Here is a 16,139-nt window from a genome sequence, read left to right on the forward strand (position 1 = left end):
CACTCAGGGGTGGTAGTTTGTCTCTCTCCCCCCCCCATATAGTGTGTCTGCCCCAATAATGTGTCATTTGTTAGGAAGGGGAGCTGTGTGCTCATTGGTCCCATAGCAAAACCCAGCAGCATGAAAATCTCCCATGGGCCACCTGCCATAACAGCAGGCATCTCCCAACAGAGAACACACAAAAAACGTCATCGGGGGGGGGGGGCATGATCACTGCCTAGGACTGCCGAGCTTCCTGTCTTGCTTGCTGCAGGAACAAGTGGGTGCCTCACCATGATGGATCTGTTTGTTCTGTAATGTCCTGGAAGGGATTCAACTTGGGTCTAGACAAAACAGTTGCTACTGAAAGAATGAGTTAATGGTAAAGTAGGAACTCATGGGATACAAGTGAGACACACAGCTACAGGGAGTCAAGGAAAGCCAGAAATAATGATGTCGTCGTTGAATGAATGTTAACGTTTCCAAATACCTGGCTGTTATTTGCTCAGTCTGCAACTTCAGTCTGCAAAATATTATAAATAGGGATTGTTAGAGGGGCTCCTGGTGCCCCAATTGCACACAGGATGCTTTGAGGGTGTGGAGCTACAAGGAAGCTTTAGGCCAGGCACCCCCAAACTTTGGCCCTCCAGATGTTTTGGGACTACAATTCCCATCATCTCTGACCACTGGTCGTGTTAGCTAGGGATGATGGGAGTTGTAGTCCCAAAACATCTGGAGGGCCAAGTTTGGGGATGCCTGCTTTAGGCCACTGTGGGATGTTTCTAATGCATTTCTTTTCTCCTCTTAGTTTTAATGCATCTATGTGGGTGGGTGGGGTTGTCTATCTTTAGGTTTAGTTGTAAGGTGCTTTGGGTTGCCCTGGGCAAGAAAAAGCAACTAACAAATTTAATAATAATAATATACATCCAAGCATAACTAACCACTGCCCTCCTGGCTGTTCAGTTCAGTGGAGTTACTTTAGGACCAAGCAGTGCAAAATGAAACAGAATAAAAAGTAGGAGAAAACTTGTCAATATGGGAAAATATTTATTTATTGCGCCGAAGATACAGACATTCATGCAGTTTCCCCTGAGCCACAATGACTTCCAACATGGTTGGAGGGTTAAACAAGCAAACAAAAACAAAAAACCACCTCCAACCACTGCTATTTTAAGACTAAGAGCTCACTTTGGGCATGAGAAACTCAGAACAAGCTGTTGTTAGAGGGCCTTCTCACACTACACACACCTGTACTTAAGAGTGCTGTTTAGGCATGTTACAAGAGACAAAAACTTCAGGTAGCACTCTCTTGGGGATGGGAAGAAATCAAAAGTGAAAATCAGGGCAATGCTACCATGTAAAATATCAGAGGCATTGCCCTGTTGTTGCTTTTAGACTGTGAAACAGCAGACCAGGGTCCACAAACAGCCTCCATTTGGCTCATATTTGCAACAATTTGAGGTTTTGCTGGCAGGTGCTACTTCAAATACCGCATCATGGCTGATGGGAGACTGCATGGCTGGTACATGCACTCCATAAAAAAAAAAGGACAGGAGACCTCTCAGGGGGGCAAGCTGGCCCCCAGTCTAACACAAGAAACAGTGAACAATATCACATCTGCTCAGTTACAAGGGCATTCATTAGGGTGAAGTCGTTTCCCCCAAGCACACATACATACACTGAACATACATGCACTACATTTAGAGATGGAGGCAGCAGAAGTCAGGTACCCTCCATGAGGGTAGAATTAAGACCTTATTGCATGCATTAATAGGAGGTAGCAGATGCCTCAACTTCAAAATCCATCAGCAACAGCCCTCCCAATAATTCCTACTATTTGTGCAAGTTTCTGAACTCCAAACCTCAACTGTAGACTGTTGACCAATTGACAACCAGAAAACAAAAGAGAGTGTGGTTCAGTGAGTACAATACTGGAACTTAAAAAACACATAGAAACCCTAGGCTTAAATCTCAATTCATTCATTAACTCGCAAACGTAAATTTGTTCCAAGGCATCAAATCTGTTCTCAGTATAGCGGCCTGAAGCTGGAACATCTGGGGGCAATAATATGGAGAAGTGACTCTAGAAACGTGCCGAGTGCCCTTCCCTAACAAGTCAAAGCACTGCATGAACTTACTGAGTTGTCCAAGACCATGCAATGTGAGTGTCGTCTCAACCTCCGTGGTCTCTATAAAACAGGCAAAACGAAAACCAAGTGCGTAGTATAGTCTTCAAATATTGAAAACCAAGTGCGTAGTATAGTCTTCAAATATTGAAAACCAAGTGCGTAGTATAGTCTTCAAATATTGAAAACCAAGTGCGTAGTATAGTCTTCAAATATACTGTGAATTTCAAAGTGCTATAGAAGTGATTTAATGTTTTTTAAAGCCCCCAAGCAGCAGAGCAAAGGAATATTTCTAAAACCCCATCTTGCCCTAAACGCAAGCAATTCATTACTTTATGCCATTCTCATTTCAAATGTAAACAGCCCTGCAAGGAACTTCATCCCCGCATTCCTCAGATACAAGAAAAAACAGGCAGACCCCCCCCCCCCGGAAAGGCAGCAGCATATAATAAAAGTGTTTTTGCAAAAACAGGGAAACCTTTAAAAACAAGCTCCCCCCCCCAGCCTTCCAAATAGTTGAGTCTGAGGTGTAACATGTCCCCCTTGTAATAAGGTTGAATGTTGTATGCCAGGTGATATTTACACCTCTTATGGTGTTACACGCTTGAGTTTCCTTCCAACATGGATTCCTGTAGGAACATACACATCCAGGAGAGATACAGCAGCAGTAGTAGAAGCAGAAACCCTGAGGTTTCTGGGCAGCATCGACAACTGCAGCCCTGGGCACAGCTCCCATAATGCCATGGGAAGCAAGAATTCCCCTGCCTGTGCCTTGAAAGCCCCGCATGCTCAGCATTAGGGGCCTTAGCAGGAGGCCTGACAAAAGTGCTGGCCAGAACAATCCTAGGAAGCTCCTAACCAGTCACAGGATGGGTCCCCGTTGCGGGAGAGCCCACTGCCCCAACTCCCAGTTCCCTGAGATGCCTGCAGGCACGGTCGGCACAGAAGGTTACATCCAGACCAGAGCGGAGGTGCAGCCAAGCCTGAACCTCTTGCCTCATGTGTTCAATGGTTCTGGAGTCTGGGAGGGAGGGAGGGAGGGAGGGAGAGAGAGAGAGAGAGAGAGAGAGAGAGAGAGAGAGAGAGAGAGAGAGAGAGAGAGAGAGAGAGGTGTCAGAGAACCTTTCACAAGCTCAAACCTGTTCCAGGGGATGGCTTAGTTTTTCACTGCTTCGGTCCTGCCCCCACCCAAAGAACCAAGGCCAGGCAAATACCTATGTCCAGGGGGTGATAGCGTTGCTGCAGCTGGAGGAGGAAACTGTGTGCCAAGATGACCTCCTTGGCATGTTCTTCCTGGGCACGCAGAACAAGGGCATCCAGTAGCTCAGAGTTGTTGGATGTGCTGCGGTAATACAGCATGTGCACCAGCTCAAGGGAGTGGATATTCCGGCGCTGGCCAAAGACCTTTAACAAGAAGAAAGGGGTGTCCACAGGAAGTAAGACTGCTAAGAACAGCTCTCCTGGATTTCGCCAATGGCCCATCAAGCCCAGCATCCTGTTCTCACAGTGGCCACACAAGTGCCTGTGAGAATCCTACAAGCAGGACCTGAGCACAAGAGCCCTGGCCCCCTTGCAGTTTCCAGCAACTGGTATTCAGTGTAGCCATCATAGGTACTGATAGTAGCCACTGCTATCCCTATACATTAATTTTGTCTAATAATCTTTTAAAGCCATTCAAGTTGGTGGTGATCGCTGCCTCCTATGGGAGCGAGTCCCATAGTTTAACTATAGCAGTGGACAAGTTGGGATTCAGGCCTCCTGGGTTTACAGCTAGTTACTGCAGTGCTTTTGAGCAAGGTTGACATGTATTGCGATTCCCTAGCAAAGTGTCCATCAATAGGAGGGACAGGGGTTGAGAGGAGGAAGGAGGACTTGCAGACTGCAAGTACCCACATGGGAAGCGTTGTGCATTTAGAGTTGTGTATTACAAGTTTTGTCCTGAAGGTAAAGGTATCTTTAAGTGCATCTTCAATGGGTAATTCCCCCAACTACCCCACACAATGAAATAAATGGTAGGTACTTCTATTTGAGAAAATGACGGGGTGCGTATGACCATGTGGGCCTGTTTTATCCAGAAAAACCGGACAATTGTTCCAATCTGTCTACCTGACAGCAGCTCTCTGGAATCTCATGGAGAGATCTTCACCATAAGTTAAAAATGAGAAGTAATAATTATGTTGGGCTTACTGGCTTTGTGACCCACAGATTGGGAAATGCTGCGCTAAAACAGTGGTAGAAACCTCCAGATCTTGCTGGAATACAGACTACGTTATTTTATTTTTATTTTAATCCCTGGCCATTGACCATGCTGATTGTTGGACTCCAACTCCCATCAGCCCCGACGTCAGAACTGTCCGCTGCTTCCTTAAAGGCTATGTAACCAAAGGTCACATGGCTGGCAATCGGTTTTAAGAGGCAGGGCCAGTTTTCAGCATCATGCATACCTTCCAAGCCCGGAAGGCCATAAAGGCAGCGAAGAAAAGCAGCAGGGAGGTGGTGCCAATCTTCAGGTCAGAAAGCACCACCATGCCCACGTTGACGAAGAAGGCCAAGCCGCTCACTATCAGCATGCTGTTGAGGAGGGCCCTGTAGAAGATGGAGGTGCGGACTTTGACCGCAGGCAGCAACTGCTCCAGGCCTTCCAGGGGAATGTCCTTAAAGCATTTAAGCATGAGCTGAGCATTCTTAATCCGGGCAGCCACCACCACCCGTTTGAAGTACTGTCTGGTTTGGGAAGAAAAGAGGCAAAAAATAAAACAAAAAACAAAAAAAACCAGAGGAAAGAAAGCATTTGCATTTTATTTATGGATAAATAAAATATTTCTGTACCACTATATCAAAAAATATCAAGGCAACATGAAAGATAATTCAATTAAAAATATAAGCAGATAATCATTAAGGTGACTCCCCTCAAATAACCCTGAGAACGGCAGAATGTTAAAGGCGCTGAGAGATGTTAGGAGATACCCCACCAACCCCCCTCACAGAGGTACAGTTCTCAGAGTGCTTTAAAAACTGGTCCCTCTTCCCAGGGAACTCTGGGAATTGTAGCTCTGTGAGGGGAGTCCTAACAACTCTTTGCACCCTTAACAAACGACAGTTCACAGGACTCTGAGAGAAGCCCTGACTGTTTAAAGTGGTATAATATGGCTTTCAATGTATAGTGCAGATGGAACCTGAGCTACAATGTATAAGCACTCATCAAAACCCTGCAAACTTTAATCAATACTGTATATCAGGGGTGGCCAACTCCCAAGAGACTGTGATCTACTCACAGAGTTAAAAACTGGCAGTGATCTACTCCCTTTTTGGGGGTTCAGGTCACAGTTGCTGAGCTTTTATTAGGGAGGAGGAAAGCCCTGTTTTTCTGGGGTGCAGGGCGAAAATGTTGAGCTTCTTTTGGGCGAGCCTAAGTTGTTGAGCTTCTTTGGGGGCAGCCAGTTATCTACCACAGACGTCCAGTGATCTACCATTAGATCACGAGCTACCTGTTGGACATGCCTGCTGTATATTGTTGTACATGTATCATTTAAAGTTATAAAGTATTGAATAGGAACCATAAAATACAATGTTGACTGAAAGACAGAAGAGATTATCACTGAATAAACTGATGTGGATAAAACACCATACTAAGGCCAAACACATTGTGTCTTCTCCAGAGGCAAATACCAATAAAACATGGATACAGCACACATACAGGACTGTATGTTTCCTTTTCAAACAGGGATCATGCTCACATAACTTTAAAAAAAGTTAAGAAATTCCTTCAGTCTCCAAACTATTGGTAACTGCTTTGATTAAAAAGTGCCCAGGCATCCACAGTACGCTATGTCCCTGAATTATCCATCCACATATGAACAAAACGTATTCACTGCCTATCTTCCTATCCAGTTAATGCAGAGCAGACTTCCCCAAGCTGCTGCGATCCAGATGCAGTTGATCTCCAACTCCCAATAGCTTCAGCCTAAGGCCTAGATTTATGGGAGTCTGAACAGTGTAACAAGTTGGGAGAGGCAAATGTAGAGTCAGGGGAATAGCTCTCCCCAAAAAGGATCTCAGGGTGGGATTTATTATTATTATTATTATTATTTTTCACTTGCCTGTCTGCTGGAACCCAAGATGTGCCAAATAACCCCCTCTGGTTCTGAAGCGTAGACATCACACTCAGTGGTCCAAACCGTTGGCCAAGAGCCCAGAATCTTATGTATTCATACTGATCCAGATTTACTGACACCTGCAAAAAGGAAGGCATGGAAATACAACTGCTTTTTGGAGCAGGGGGGGGGTCTTGTGTTGCAACTACAGCAAAGGAGCATTCCATACCGATAGTGCGAATGCTTTGAGGGTGTGCGCGCTATTTTTTATTTTAAACATTTGTACATAAATGTTACAAAGAGGCGTACAAAATTTAAGAAATAATAAATAAATAAAGCCAACCTGCATATAAAATAAGGAACAAAATCTACAATGGTGGCAAATAAAAAATAAAAAAATAAAATCAGTGCCAAGCATGTTAAGTAATCTGAGCAAATGGATTGGCACGGAGAGCACTTTTGAATGTAAAAATGAGACACAGGGGCTGAAGTCACAAGGCTTTTATGCAGAAGTGCATGAAATCTACAGTCCTCCAGTCAGTGGCTGTTGGGAGCTGGAGTCCAATGGGTTCACCTGCTCTAAAGGTGTGCATTTAGCTTCACATGGGGGGGGGCTGTGCTGTTGATCTCTTCAACAATATTCTGTACATTTTAATATGAATTCCTCGTGGTTCTTGTATGAATTCTATTGCTGCAAGCCCTAGGATAATAAACTGATGACAGGAAGGCTAATAGTAACAGTAGTACGAAGAAGCTCAGACACAGGGAAGCTGAAGGGCCTCTGGTGGAGCTGTGCCTGAACTTAATCTCTGCAGTGAGAAAACCCCCGTAACATGTATGTACAGAATCTGGCTTTGTTAAGAGTCACATTGAGTTACGGTGAGGAAGAATGGCCCTATCCCGGGACAGGTCTCACCTGGACTTCATCGTGAGGATGCTGGACCACAAGGGCATAGGCCAGGGTTTCCTCTGACAAACTGTTGAAGTTGGCCTGGTCCAGCAATGGATCCATCCTGGCCAAAACTTCCTGTTCTTTTGCTAACCGCTCAGCATCAGTCAGAGAGAACTCCTCCAGTGTGTCCTGGTCGGGATTAATAGGAGCATACAGAGCCTGGGAAGGGGAGAATTAAATAGGCAGTATTAATGCCATTAACAGTGTTATTATTATTTACAGCATTTATCGGTCATTTTACACAATAAAAAGCCTGGAAGCAACTTATCAAGGTAAAATAGAATGCATAAATGCAACTTAATACCATAAGAAGTACAAAACAATGGGCCCTATAAAATTCCTTTGACGCTCATCCTACAATATAGTAAGGACAAGTCCTACCCATCCCACTAAAAGATGACCACCACCTCAGCAGGCAACACAAAAAGGCCTTAGTCTGCCAGCTAAAGATTGACAAGGATGGTGCTAGGTACATCACCCTGAGGGAGCTTTCAACAAACAGGGGGCCACTACTGAGAAGGCCTGATTCACACTGCACCTACCTCAGGTAGAGTATAGCAAGAAGGGGTCTGTGATGAAAAACACAGGGTCTGAGCTGGTTCATATGGGGAGAGGCAGTCCTTGAGGAATTACAGAGCTGTGGAGTGCTTTAAAGATCGGTTCCTGTACCTCTGAGCCCAGAAACTAGTGAGTAAGCCAGTATCTAATCACAATGCCTCCCACTAGCTTCCAACACATACTTCTCCCCTACCCCTTCTGCATTTGGATGAGCAATTCATGCAGAAACAAGGCCAGTCCCCACAAGGAGCGTACTTTGTCATTACCTGTAATTGCTCTAGGATGGAGTGGTAACGGTAAAGAAGGGACGAGTCCACTTGAGAGACAAATGCCAGGAAAGTGGTGCGATCTGATTGACTAGAAGAGTGGAACTCCTAAAAGAGGGAATAGACAAGGTTAGTCCAAAGGTGGTTTAGAAGCAAATGACCTGTTTACATAGTTTGTTGTGATATGGAATTGCAGCTGTTTATTAAAAGGATGCCTTACTTTGTCCTGAGATATTGTTATAATTGAGGCAACGGGCTGACAGATTATTCCATGCTGCTACAGCAGTGTTATCCTTAAGCTTCCCTATCAATCGGAAACAACTTTTAAAAAAACATAGTCCCCAACTGGACTGATACGAGTTAAATCAGTTTTGTGAATTTTGAGCCCTCTGGTTGTTTTTGATTACAACTCCCATGATAGGAGTCCTAGTCTAAAACATCCGGTGGGCACCAAGTTGGCAGAGGCGCCAGGCAAAAACATTCCTTTTCAACCAGGCCTTTGGCTGTTAACAGCCCATGGCCTTATAAAACTTGTGTGTGTGTTTTTTTCTTTTTTGAAAAGTCGCTTTGAGTTGCCTGCAGCAAGAAAAGCTCCTAATAAATTTAATAAATAATAGGCAATAGTAAAGGTTGGATTAAGTTGTTGTTGTTTACAGGTTTGATCTACATTTAGTTAAGAACATGTAACACGCATACATGCACACTAATTACTAAATTCACATCCTGCATACATAAACAAGTTATTAGTTGCCACTGGACAACTCCACACACACACACACACCCTGCCACCAATTCTAGGCCGATCCAAGCTTTTGTGGTGAACCAAGCTCCCAGAAAGCTCCTTTCAGCATTTGTGGCTTGTTTCATTTTTAGCTGGGGTGCTTGGCGTCATTATGAGAAAGGCTTCCATGTTCCAAGCTTCAAGTAAGACAACGCACATTCAGCTAGATAAGAGCACCTGTGCTTCAGCTTCTTATTACAAAAGGGACCACGGTCCATTGGCCAATCCTGTGCTTTGCATGTAGAAGAGATCAGGGATCAGGTGATGTGAAGGGACTGCTGCCTGAGACTCTGGAGAACCACTGCTAGTCAATACTTAGGCTTCATATACATCATACATTTAAAGCACATGGCTTTCTCCAAAAAATCCTGGGAACTGCAGTTTACCCTTCACAAAGCTACAATCCCCAGCACCAGTGCTATTTTTCTAGCAAGAGGTCACCATGACCACCACCCTCATTCTCTTAGAATGGCAATGGCGCTCACCAGAGAGGTGCCAGAGCTCACCTGTACTGAGTTCCTGTTGAGTTCCACCTGAAAAAGCCCTGCCCAGCACCCTTAGCAAATTACAGACCCCAGGATTTTTTTGGGGGGGGGGTGGAGGAGTCATGGGATTTTCATGAATGGTGCATACATAGTCTTAAGCTAGAGGAACAAAAAATCTGACCTGATATAAAGCACTTTCTTATACAGTACCCCTATGACTATACATTAGGTAATTTATAATTGGCTTTTGTATGTTTTACACCTCCCACAGAGGAGGGGGAGAAAGGAGAAGATAGTCTTCTAGTCCTTACTTTATAAGTTTCTCCACCTCTCTATGCTTGACTTTAGCTAGGGTGGCCAATTCAGCAAGAAAGAAATCCTGGATGGAAATAAAAGAAAATACAAGAGATGCTTGCTGCAAGTTTCAGACACCGTCAACATCAAGGTGGGAAAACGTATAGCGCTCTTTCTTTCTCTCTATATACACCCACACCCCACAGACCTACTCGCAATGGAACATGATCTCATCGCACACTTAGCACTAAGCCTGCTCCATATTGTTCAGTGTCGCCAGCCCAGAGGGACACCAGCTATCCCTATCTGGTTGTCAATGAAATGTGTCAGGAAGGCATTCTCCTGACCAAGCTTCTGAAGGTGATGCTCTCCAAGAACATGCAGCCACTCTGTTCTTTCCTTCCTTCTCCCAATTCACAAAGGGGGGGGGGGCTTTCCTCTCTGACATAAAGCTCCTATCAAAATATTTCACTCACATACTGAAGATAAAAATATGTTAATAAGGTTGATGATAATATATTAAGATCCTATACAATGGAGTTTCCAAGGGTCTCCAGAGTAACGTTATACAATTTCAGAACCACAGGGAAATCCTGGAATGCTAGCAGCTCTTAACTATAGCTTCTCTTTCATCTCTCCTTATATCCCTTTCTTCCTTTTCTGCTCTGGGACAACAGTAATAATAATCCACATCCCCTTTCTGCCTTCACTTCCCTCATTTTACACTTGTTCAGCAAATAGTGTAGTGGCTTCAGAGCTACAGAAAAAACCGCTTCAAAAAACTCATTCACCTCCCCCAGCCTCTTTTATTATTATTTGCTATTACAGGCAGCAACCATTTTAGGCACATCCAACTGATGCATGATCACCAATGCACGGAAGAAGGCTTAACAGGGCATAGTGGGGGTGGAATGTGCTTATACGCACTCTGCCAACATATGCAGGGGCTGGGAATCAAATCCCCTTGTGAAATGGTCACTGCCAGTATTTATTTAATTTATATCCCACCCTTCTTCCTCAAGGAAGGAACTGACGATGATATTCTTATTATACCAGATATCTGGAAATTAGTTGAAGTTTTCTTATTGCTGATTTTACACTGTTAATATTTATTATTATTTTTAGTGCTTTAACTGAATGTATTGTATACTAGCAGCCTCATACTTTTTGCTTAGAACTTCCAAGAAACCAAAAAATCAGTAGTTAAAATCAGGCTAGGTTTGAAATGTTCAGTCTGTCATCTTGATTCAGAATAACATCCAACCGTATCCAAACCATAGCTGCCAAGTATCCCGTATCCGCCGGGAAAACCCCATTTTTCTTACTGTTTCCCGGCGGTATCCCGTTTGGCGATAAATCCCGGCATTCTCCCTTAAATTCGCTTCTTCCCGGCGGCCATTTTTCTGGTGCCGCTTTGCCCTTCTATGGGCACCAGAAAATGGCGATGCCGGCGCCGGAAGTCGCTTCCGCGCATGACCGGAAGTTGCGTGACGCGACTTCCGGTGGCGCTTCGCCCTTCTATGGGCATCAGAAAATGGCAGCGCCGGCGCCGGAAGTCGCTTTTACGTGTTTCCGGTCATGCGCGGAAGCGACTTCCGGCGCCGCCATTTTCTGATGCCCATAGAAGGGCAAAGCGGCACCAGAAAAATGGCCGCCGGGAAGAAGCGAATTTAAGGGAGAATGCCGGGATGCGTGACGCAACTTCCGGTCATGCGCGCGCTGCCGATCCCGGATCTTTATGACCCGGACTTGGCAGCTATGATCCAAACACAGAAAAAAAACCTGATCCCTGATCTCAGGAACTATAATGCAAAGTTTGGTTACTATGCAGTACTTAAGTAGCAAGAACTCGGGCCAGGAGGAAGATGAATTTCAAGTAAGTCTTCAAAAGGTTTTATTTATGTAATGATAGGATGAATTCAAATAGGAATCATTTCCAGTTTGATAGTGAGGCAAATAAAAATTAATTCCAGTGAAAAAATCCCAGGACAAGGCCCTGTTTCGCTAATTCTTCATCAGCAATGTTTTAATGGTCACAGTGTACCAAGTATGTTTGCCTTGATGTCTGTGCTCTTCACTCATCCTTACTTTGGCCATCCTAGTAGAGATTAAACCAGGCATCCCCAAACTTTGGCCCTCCAGATGTTTTGGAGTACAATTCCCATCTTCCCCGACCACTGGTACTGTTAGCTAGAGATCATGGGAGTTGTAGGCCAAAACATCTGGAGGGCCGCAGTTTGGGGATGCCTGGATTAAACTCTCTATAAGGGCCATCATCACTTGTTAGATTCAGCACCATGCACTCTTGTAGCATGCAAGATGTGTTAAAGAGCAACAGTTTCATACTGTTTCCACACCAAGCATCAGGATGCAGCAGGCTCTGGGATTGTGATGGGTGGGTGGGAGGAGCAGGCTTCAATATAGAATGAGTTGCACCCAAGAACACATACAAATCCTGCTATGGCTTATTTTATGGGTATGTCTTAAAATATGAGAAACAGGGTACAATAATTGTAAAACAAAACATCTTCTGTACCAAGGCAGCCCAAGTTACTGGGCCGATAAATGCTATACAGTACAGCACTCAATGATCTGAATGGCTCATGCAAAAGTAAGCCAATTGCCATATATTCATTTAAGTTTAGCTTCAGCTTAGCTGTACAATCTTAAGTAAGACAAGCTAGCTGAGAAGAGGATTCTGAGTCTGACACTTACACAACATATTGTTGCACACCACCCCAATTTCTAAGCAGTGTGAGATTCCAGGGGTTCCAGGCGCTCCCCCAAAGTTTGGTATCCCTGGAATGAGGGACAGTGGAGTCTGTGGTGTCTTTACGATGTCGGGTTTATTTACACATATATACAACCTTAGCCTACGATGGAAGGGCTCACAGCATCAACACTGCAAGCAGTCTTGCTTCTCCCAGCCACAGCTGCTTGATCAAGCAGAGATCAAGCATGGCTCTAACTCTCTGGCTTCTGCCTGCACTCTGATTCTAACCCAGCTTATACTAATGACCATACTTATATGGTACTTAGGTGGCAACGATGACCCTTGCTGGACTAATTTAACAATGGAATTCTCCAGTAGCTTTTAACCCTTGCTGGATCCAGGGGATCAGAAGGAGCTCAGGCACCATACAGTCTGACCCACCCCAGCAAAAAAGAAAAGAAAAGCCCAGTCACAGCACTATGTTCATAACTTATTATGAACCCACGCAGAGCCCCAGTTATACCTTCACTAGAGCATCAACCAGGTAGTCCTTGGAAAAGGGGATATATCTCTCCCGATAGTCCACCGTCCAGTTCTGTGGCTCCACTGGTCTCCGCATCTTCCGGTATTTCACCATTCTGGCAGCGAGGGAGGCCTTGCCACGGGATGGCAACCCTACAACCCCAGCCCCTAAGGCTAACCGTACTGCACACAGCATTCTAGCAAAGTTCAAAGTTTTACCAGTCAGGCATGTTCAGCTTCCTTTCCAAAGGCTTTCAAAAATGACCCTAATTTGCAAGTAACAGGGCACATCTTTCTTCAAAGCAACCAAGTCAAAGACTTCCAAAGACACACCATGGAGGCCAAAATCCGTCCCTGGACGGGGATGGGGGGGGGAGGCTCCTTGCAGTCAGAGCCTTGGCCTGAGCAGCCAGGTCAGAGGTCTTCTGCCCAACGGTGCCACCACCACACCACCACCTGTGCAAGTGGGCCTGGTCCTAATCAGATCAGCCAAACAGGCGGTGGGGTGAGGGCAAAGGTCACTGCCCCAAAACGCATTAAGTTGGCTGAACTGATGAGAATAGCAATACTCTCACCAATTTACAGACTAAGCAGTGATTCCTTCCTCCTCCTGGAAGAAAAGCCTTTGCATTCACTTTGGGCCCGTTTCAAACGGGGCGGAGGGCGGGAAACCCACCATACAAGGTAGTAGATTCCTAACCTCTAAACAGAAAAGGGCTGACATTGGCTTTAGTGCGCACGCGCAAGCGTCTTTCCCGCCCTTCGTTCCTTATTTGTGCCCGGGGGGCGGAGCCTCCTTTATCCCGCAAGCGCATTAGCGCCTTTGACTTCAGCTCTCCTGGACGTCAGGCGCTTGCTTAGCTGTGCAGCGCTGTGCTCGCGAGTTTATGCTACAGATCTAGAAATTTTTTAGAAGGGTATCATCCACAGGGTTTATGGGCGACAAATAAAGTGGTTTTTCACTCCCATTTCCTACAGTTTTATACAAGAGTTTCAGCATATCATTTCTATGATTCAGAGCGACGTCTTTCTACGCCGGCAAAAGGCAGATTTCCTTTCATTTTTTAACTGGAAATTCGATCGTTTCATCACTCTAGCCCTTTCTCTATAAACTTTATCTCCATGACCGAGTCACGGTCCACGTTGCGGACGGGCAAAAGAATCCTTCAACTTCAGAAACACGCAGGCGCACGTTCTCTCCCCCCCCTCCTTTGCTAAACTGAGCACGCAACACGTACTCGTTCCACTTTTCGGGCTGTCGGTGCAAACTGCGCACGCGCAGCTTTGCCTGCCGTCTGCTCCCGCATACAGAATTCTGGGATCCTCGCGCGTGCCGTCGCGCGCTTCTTTGGCGCCCCGCCCTATACCAACCGTTATTTTCCAACTGCCTTGCTGAGGCGGCGGCTGTCCGACCAGTGAAGCTTCGAGTTCCCTCACACGCTCTATTTGCTTTCCTCACCCTCCGTGCGCGGTGGCGCAAAAGCACATCACAAAGGGGCCCAAATAGGCGGGAAAATAACCTCTAAGGGAATTTCTGAAGGGGAGGGAGGTGAGGAAGAAGGTGGGTTTATGAAGTAATTTCTTAAAAAAAGAACTGAGATATGGTAATACAGCGAGTTCCTCATTAGTTTTTGAGGAGGCTCAGTCCCGTGACGCCAAGGAGCATATTTTTTATTCCTGTCAGAAAAGGCCATAATTGGGCTTTCATAATATCTCCTCACACCAATCCTGGGTAATAGTTTATGTTGAAAGATAGGCACTCTTGCAAAGCAATCATGTGAGATTAATAGCCAAGCAGGGATTTGAGCCCATATGGGTCTCATCTAAACCCAACACTCATTAAGCACCGCACTTGCTGGCTCCTGCTTTTGATGGAAATGACCTCAATGCGTTTCATATTTACCAATGAGCATTTAAGATACAGTCCACTTTGTTACTTGCCCCACTACAGTGGTGCATTGGAAATGTCCAAGTAGATAAGTTCTGGTTTTGTTAATGGTGAAGGGAAAAAAGGTCAAAGGATACAGGTTCACACTAAACCTATTTTGATGAGAAACAGCGAGAAATAAACTGCAGGCATGCTCTTTATGGTGGGGGTCAGGGAATGTATCTGTGCAACATTTTGTTCTGTTTTTATAAGATGTGTGAAGCAGAAAATGTTTAAAAATACAGGAAATAAGTCAAAATAATTCTCAAGAGTTTCGTTTATTTGCTTGGAAAATCAATACATTAATTATGTGCAGGAAACAAATGCAGAAACTGGGGGAACACTTGTCTGCCGTACAAAACAAGTTCAACCATTTTTGATCAGCGCTAGTTTGGCCACTGGGACTTCATGATGGTGGGACGTGCTGTGCAATAAGCTATTGCCCATGATTTTACTGAACAATTTCAAGAAGCTTGCTCAGATTCATTTTGTAAAATATAACTTGGGGTAAATTTGGAGAAATGTTATTCAAGCCCATAATGCTTGTACAATGCATGGTAGTTCCAGTACATTAGGCCTGGAGCACATATTAGATTGGTCTAATCCAAAATGTTCATAGCCTGTCCATAATTTAGGCAATTATTTAAAGAGTAATTCTCTCAGAAGGATTGCCATATGGTGCTTGTGGAATCAAAAGACAGCAAGTATCAAAGGTTGGAATTCAATGTCGTGCTTTTCCAGTCAATTCCATCTGTGCAACACCTCCACCCCCCATTCTTCTGTGTGTTGTTCTGGGGGTTCTCCTTAACTTCCCCGGAACCAATTTCAGGGGGTGGAGGGGAGGGGAGAAGGGATAGCCTTGCTGTTCTACTGGAAGCTCTTGCACAGGATTTCCGCTAAGGGCCTGGTTAGGTGAATCCTTCCCAAGATCTATAATAAAACTCCATAGTTCTCATTGAAAAATAACAATGCAAATTTCTCACTACTGCAATTTCAGGGCAAAATACATATATATATATTTGGCAATTAAATTTAATTCTGGTCTGTCTCATCCCAATGCACTATTACTTATTGCTTCATTAAGGTTTCCCAACCAATATTATGGGCTTTTAAAAAAGCAAATGAAGCATTGCCTGAACTGAACCACCCAATCAATTTAATCTTTACAAAACTTCAACTACATTATCAGTTAAGATTATACATTTGCTTTGCTTCTTGTTAAATTCTAATCTAAACAGATGTAGATAAATTTATTAAGTTAATTTTATTGGCTTTACAGTGCTTTTGGCATGACTGGTCAGATACTTTAGAGCAGGCATCCCCAAACTGCGGCCCTCCGGATGTTTTGGCCTACAACTCCCATGATCCCCAGCTAGCAGGACCAGTGGTCGGGGAAGATGGGAATTGTAGTCCAAAACATCTGGAGGGCCGAAGTTTGGGGA

The 16,139-nt window shown here is 44.7% G+C and overlaps 1 protein-coding gene across 1 annotated transcript; it reads right to left on the bottom strand.

The window, feature by feature from the left end:
- Positions 1 to 1,012: 1,012 nt before the first annotated feature.
- On the bottom strand, positions 1,013 to 13,524 carry TMEM143 (transmembrane protein 143). Its single transcript, XM_035134613.2, has 7 exons — positions 12,772 to 13,524; positions 7,976 to 8,083; positions 7,116 to 7,310; positions 6,206 to 6,339; positions 4,550 to 4,829; positions 3,320 to 3,509; positions 1,013 to 3,126 (listed from the first exon to the last, which is right to left on the bottom strand). The coding sequence occupies exons 1-7, from the start codon at positions 12,964 to 12,966 to the stop codon at positions 2,960 to 2,962; spliced, it is 1,269 nt and encodes a 422-aa protein (XP_034990504.1). The 5' UTR covers positions 12,967 to 13,524; the 3' UTR covers positions 1,013 to 2,959.
- Positions 13,525 to 16,139: the final 2,615 nt, after the last annotated feature.

This window comes from Zootoca vivipara, chromosome 13 (assembly GCF_963506605.1).
Source record: "Zootoca vivipara chromosome 13, rZooViv1.1, whole genome shotgun sequence".
NCBI lineage: Eukaryota > Metazoa > Chordata > Lepidosauria > Squamata > Lacertidae > Zootoca > Zootoca vivipara.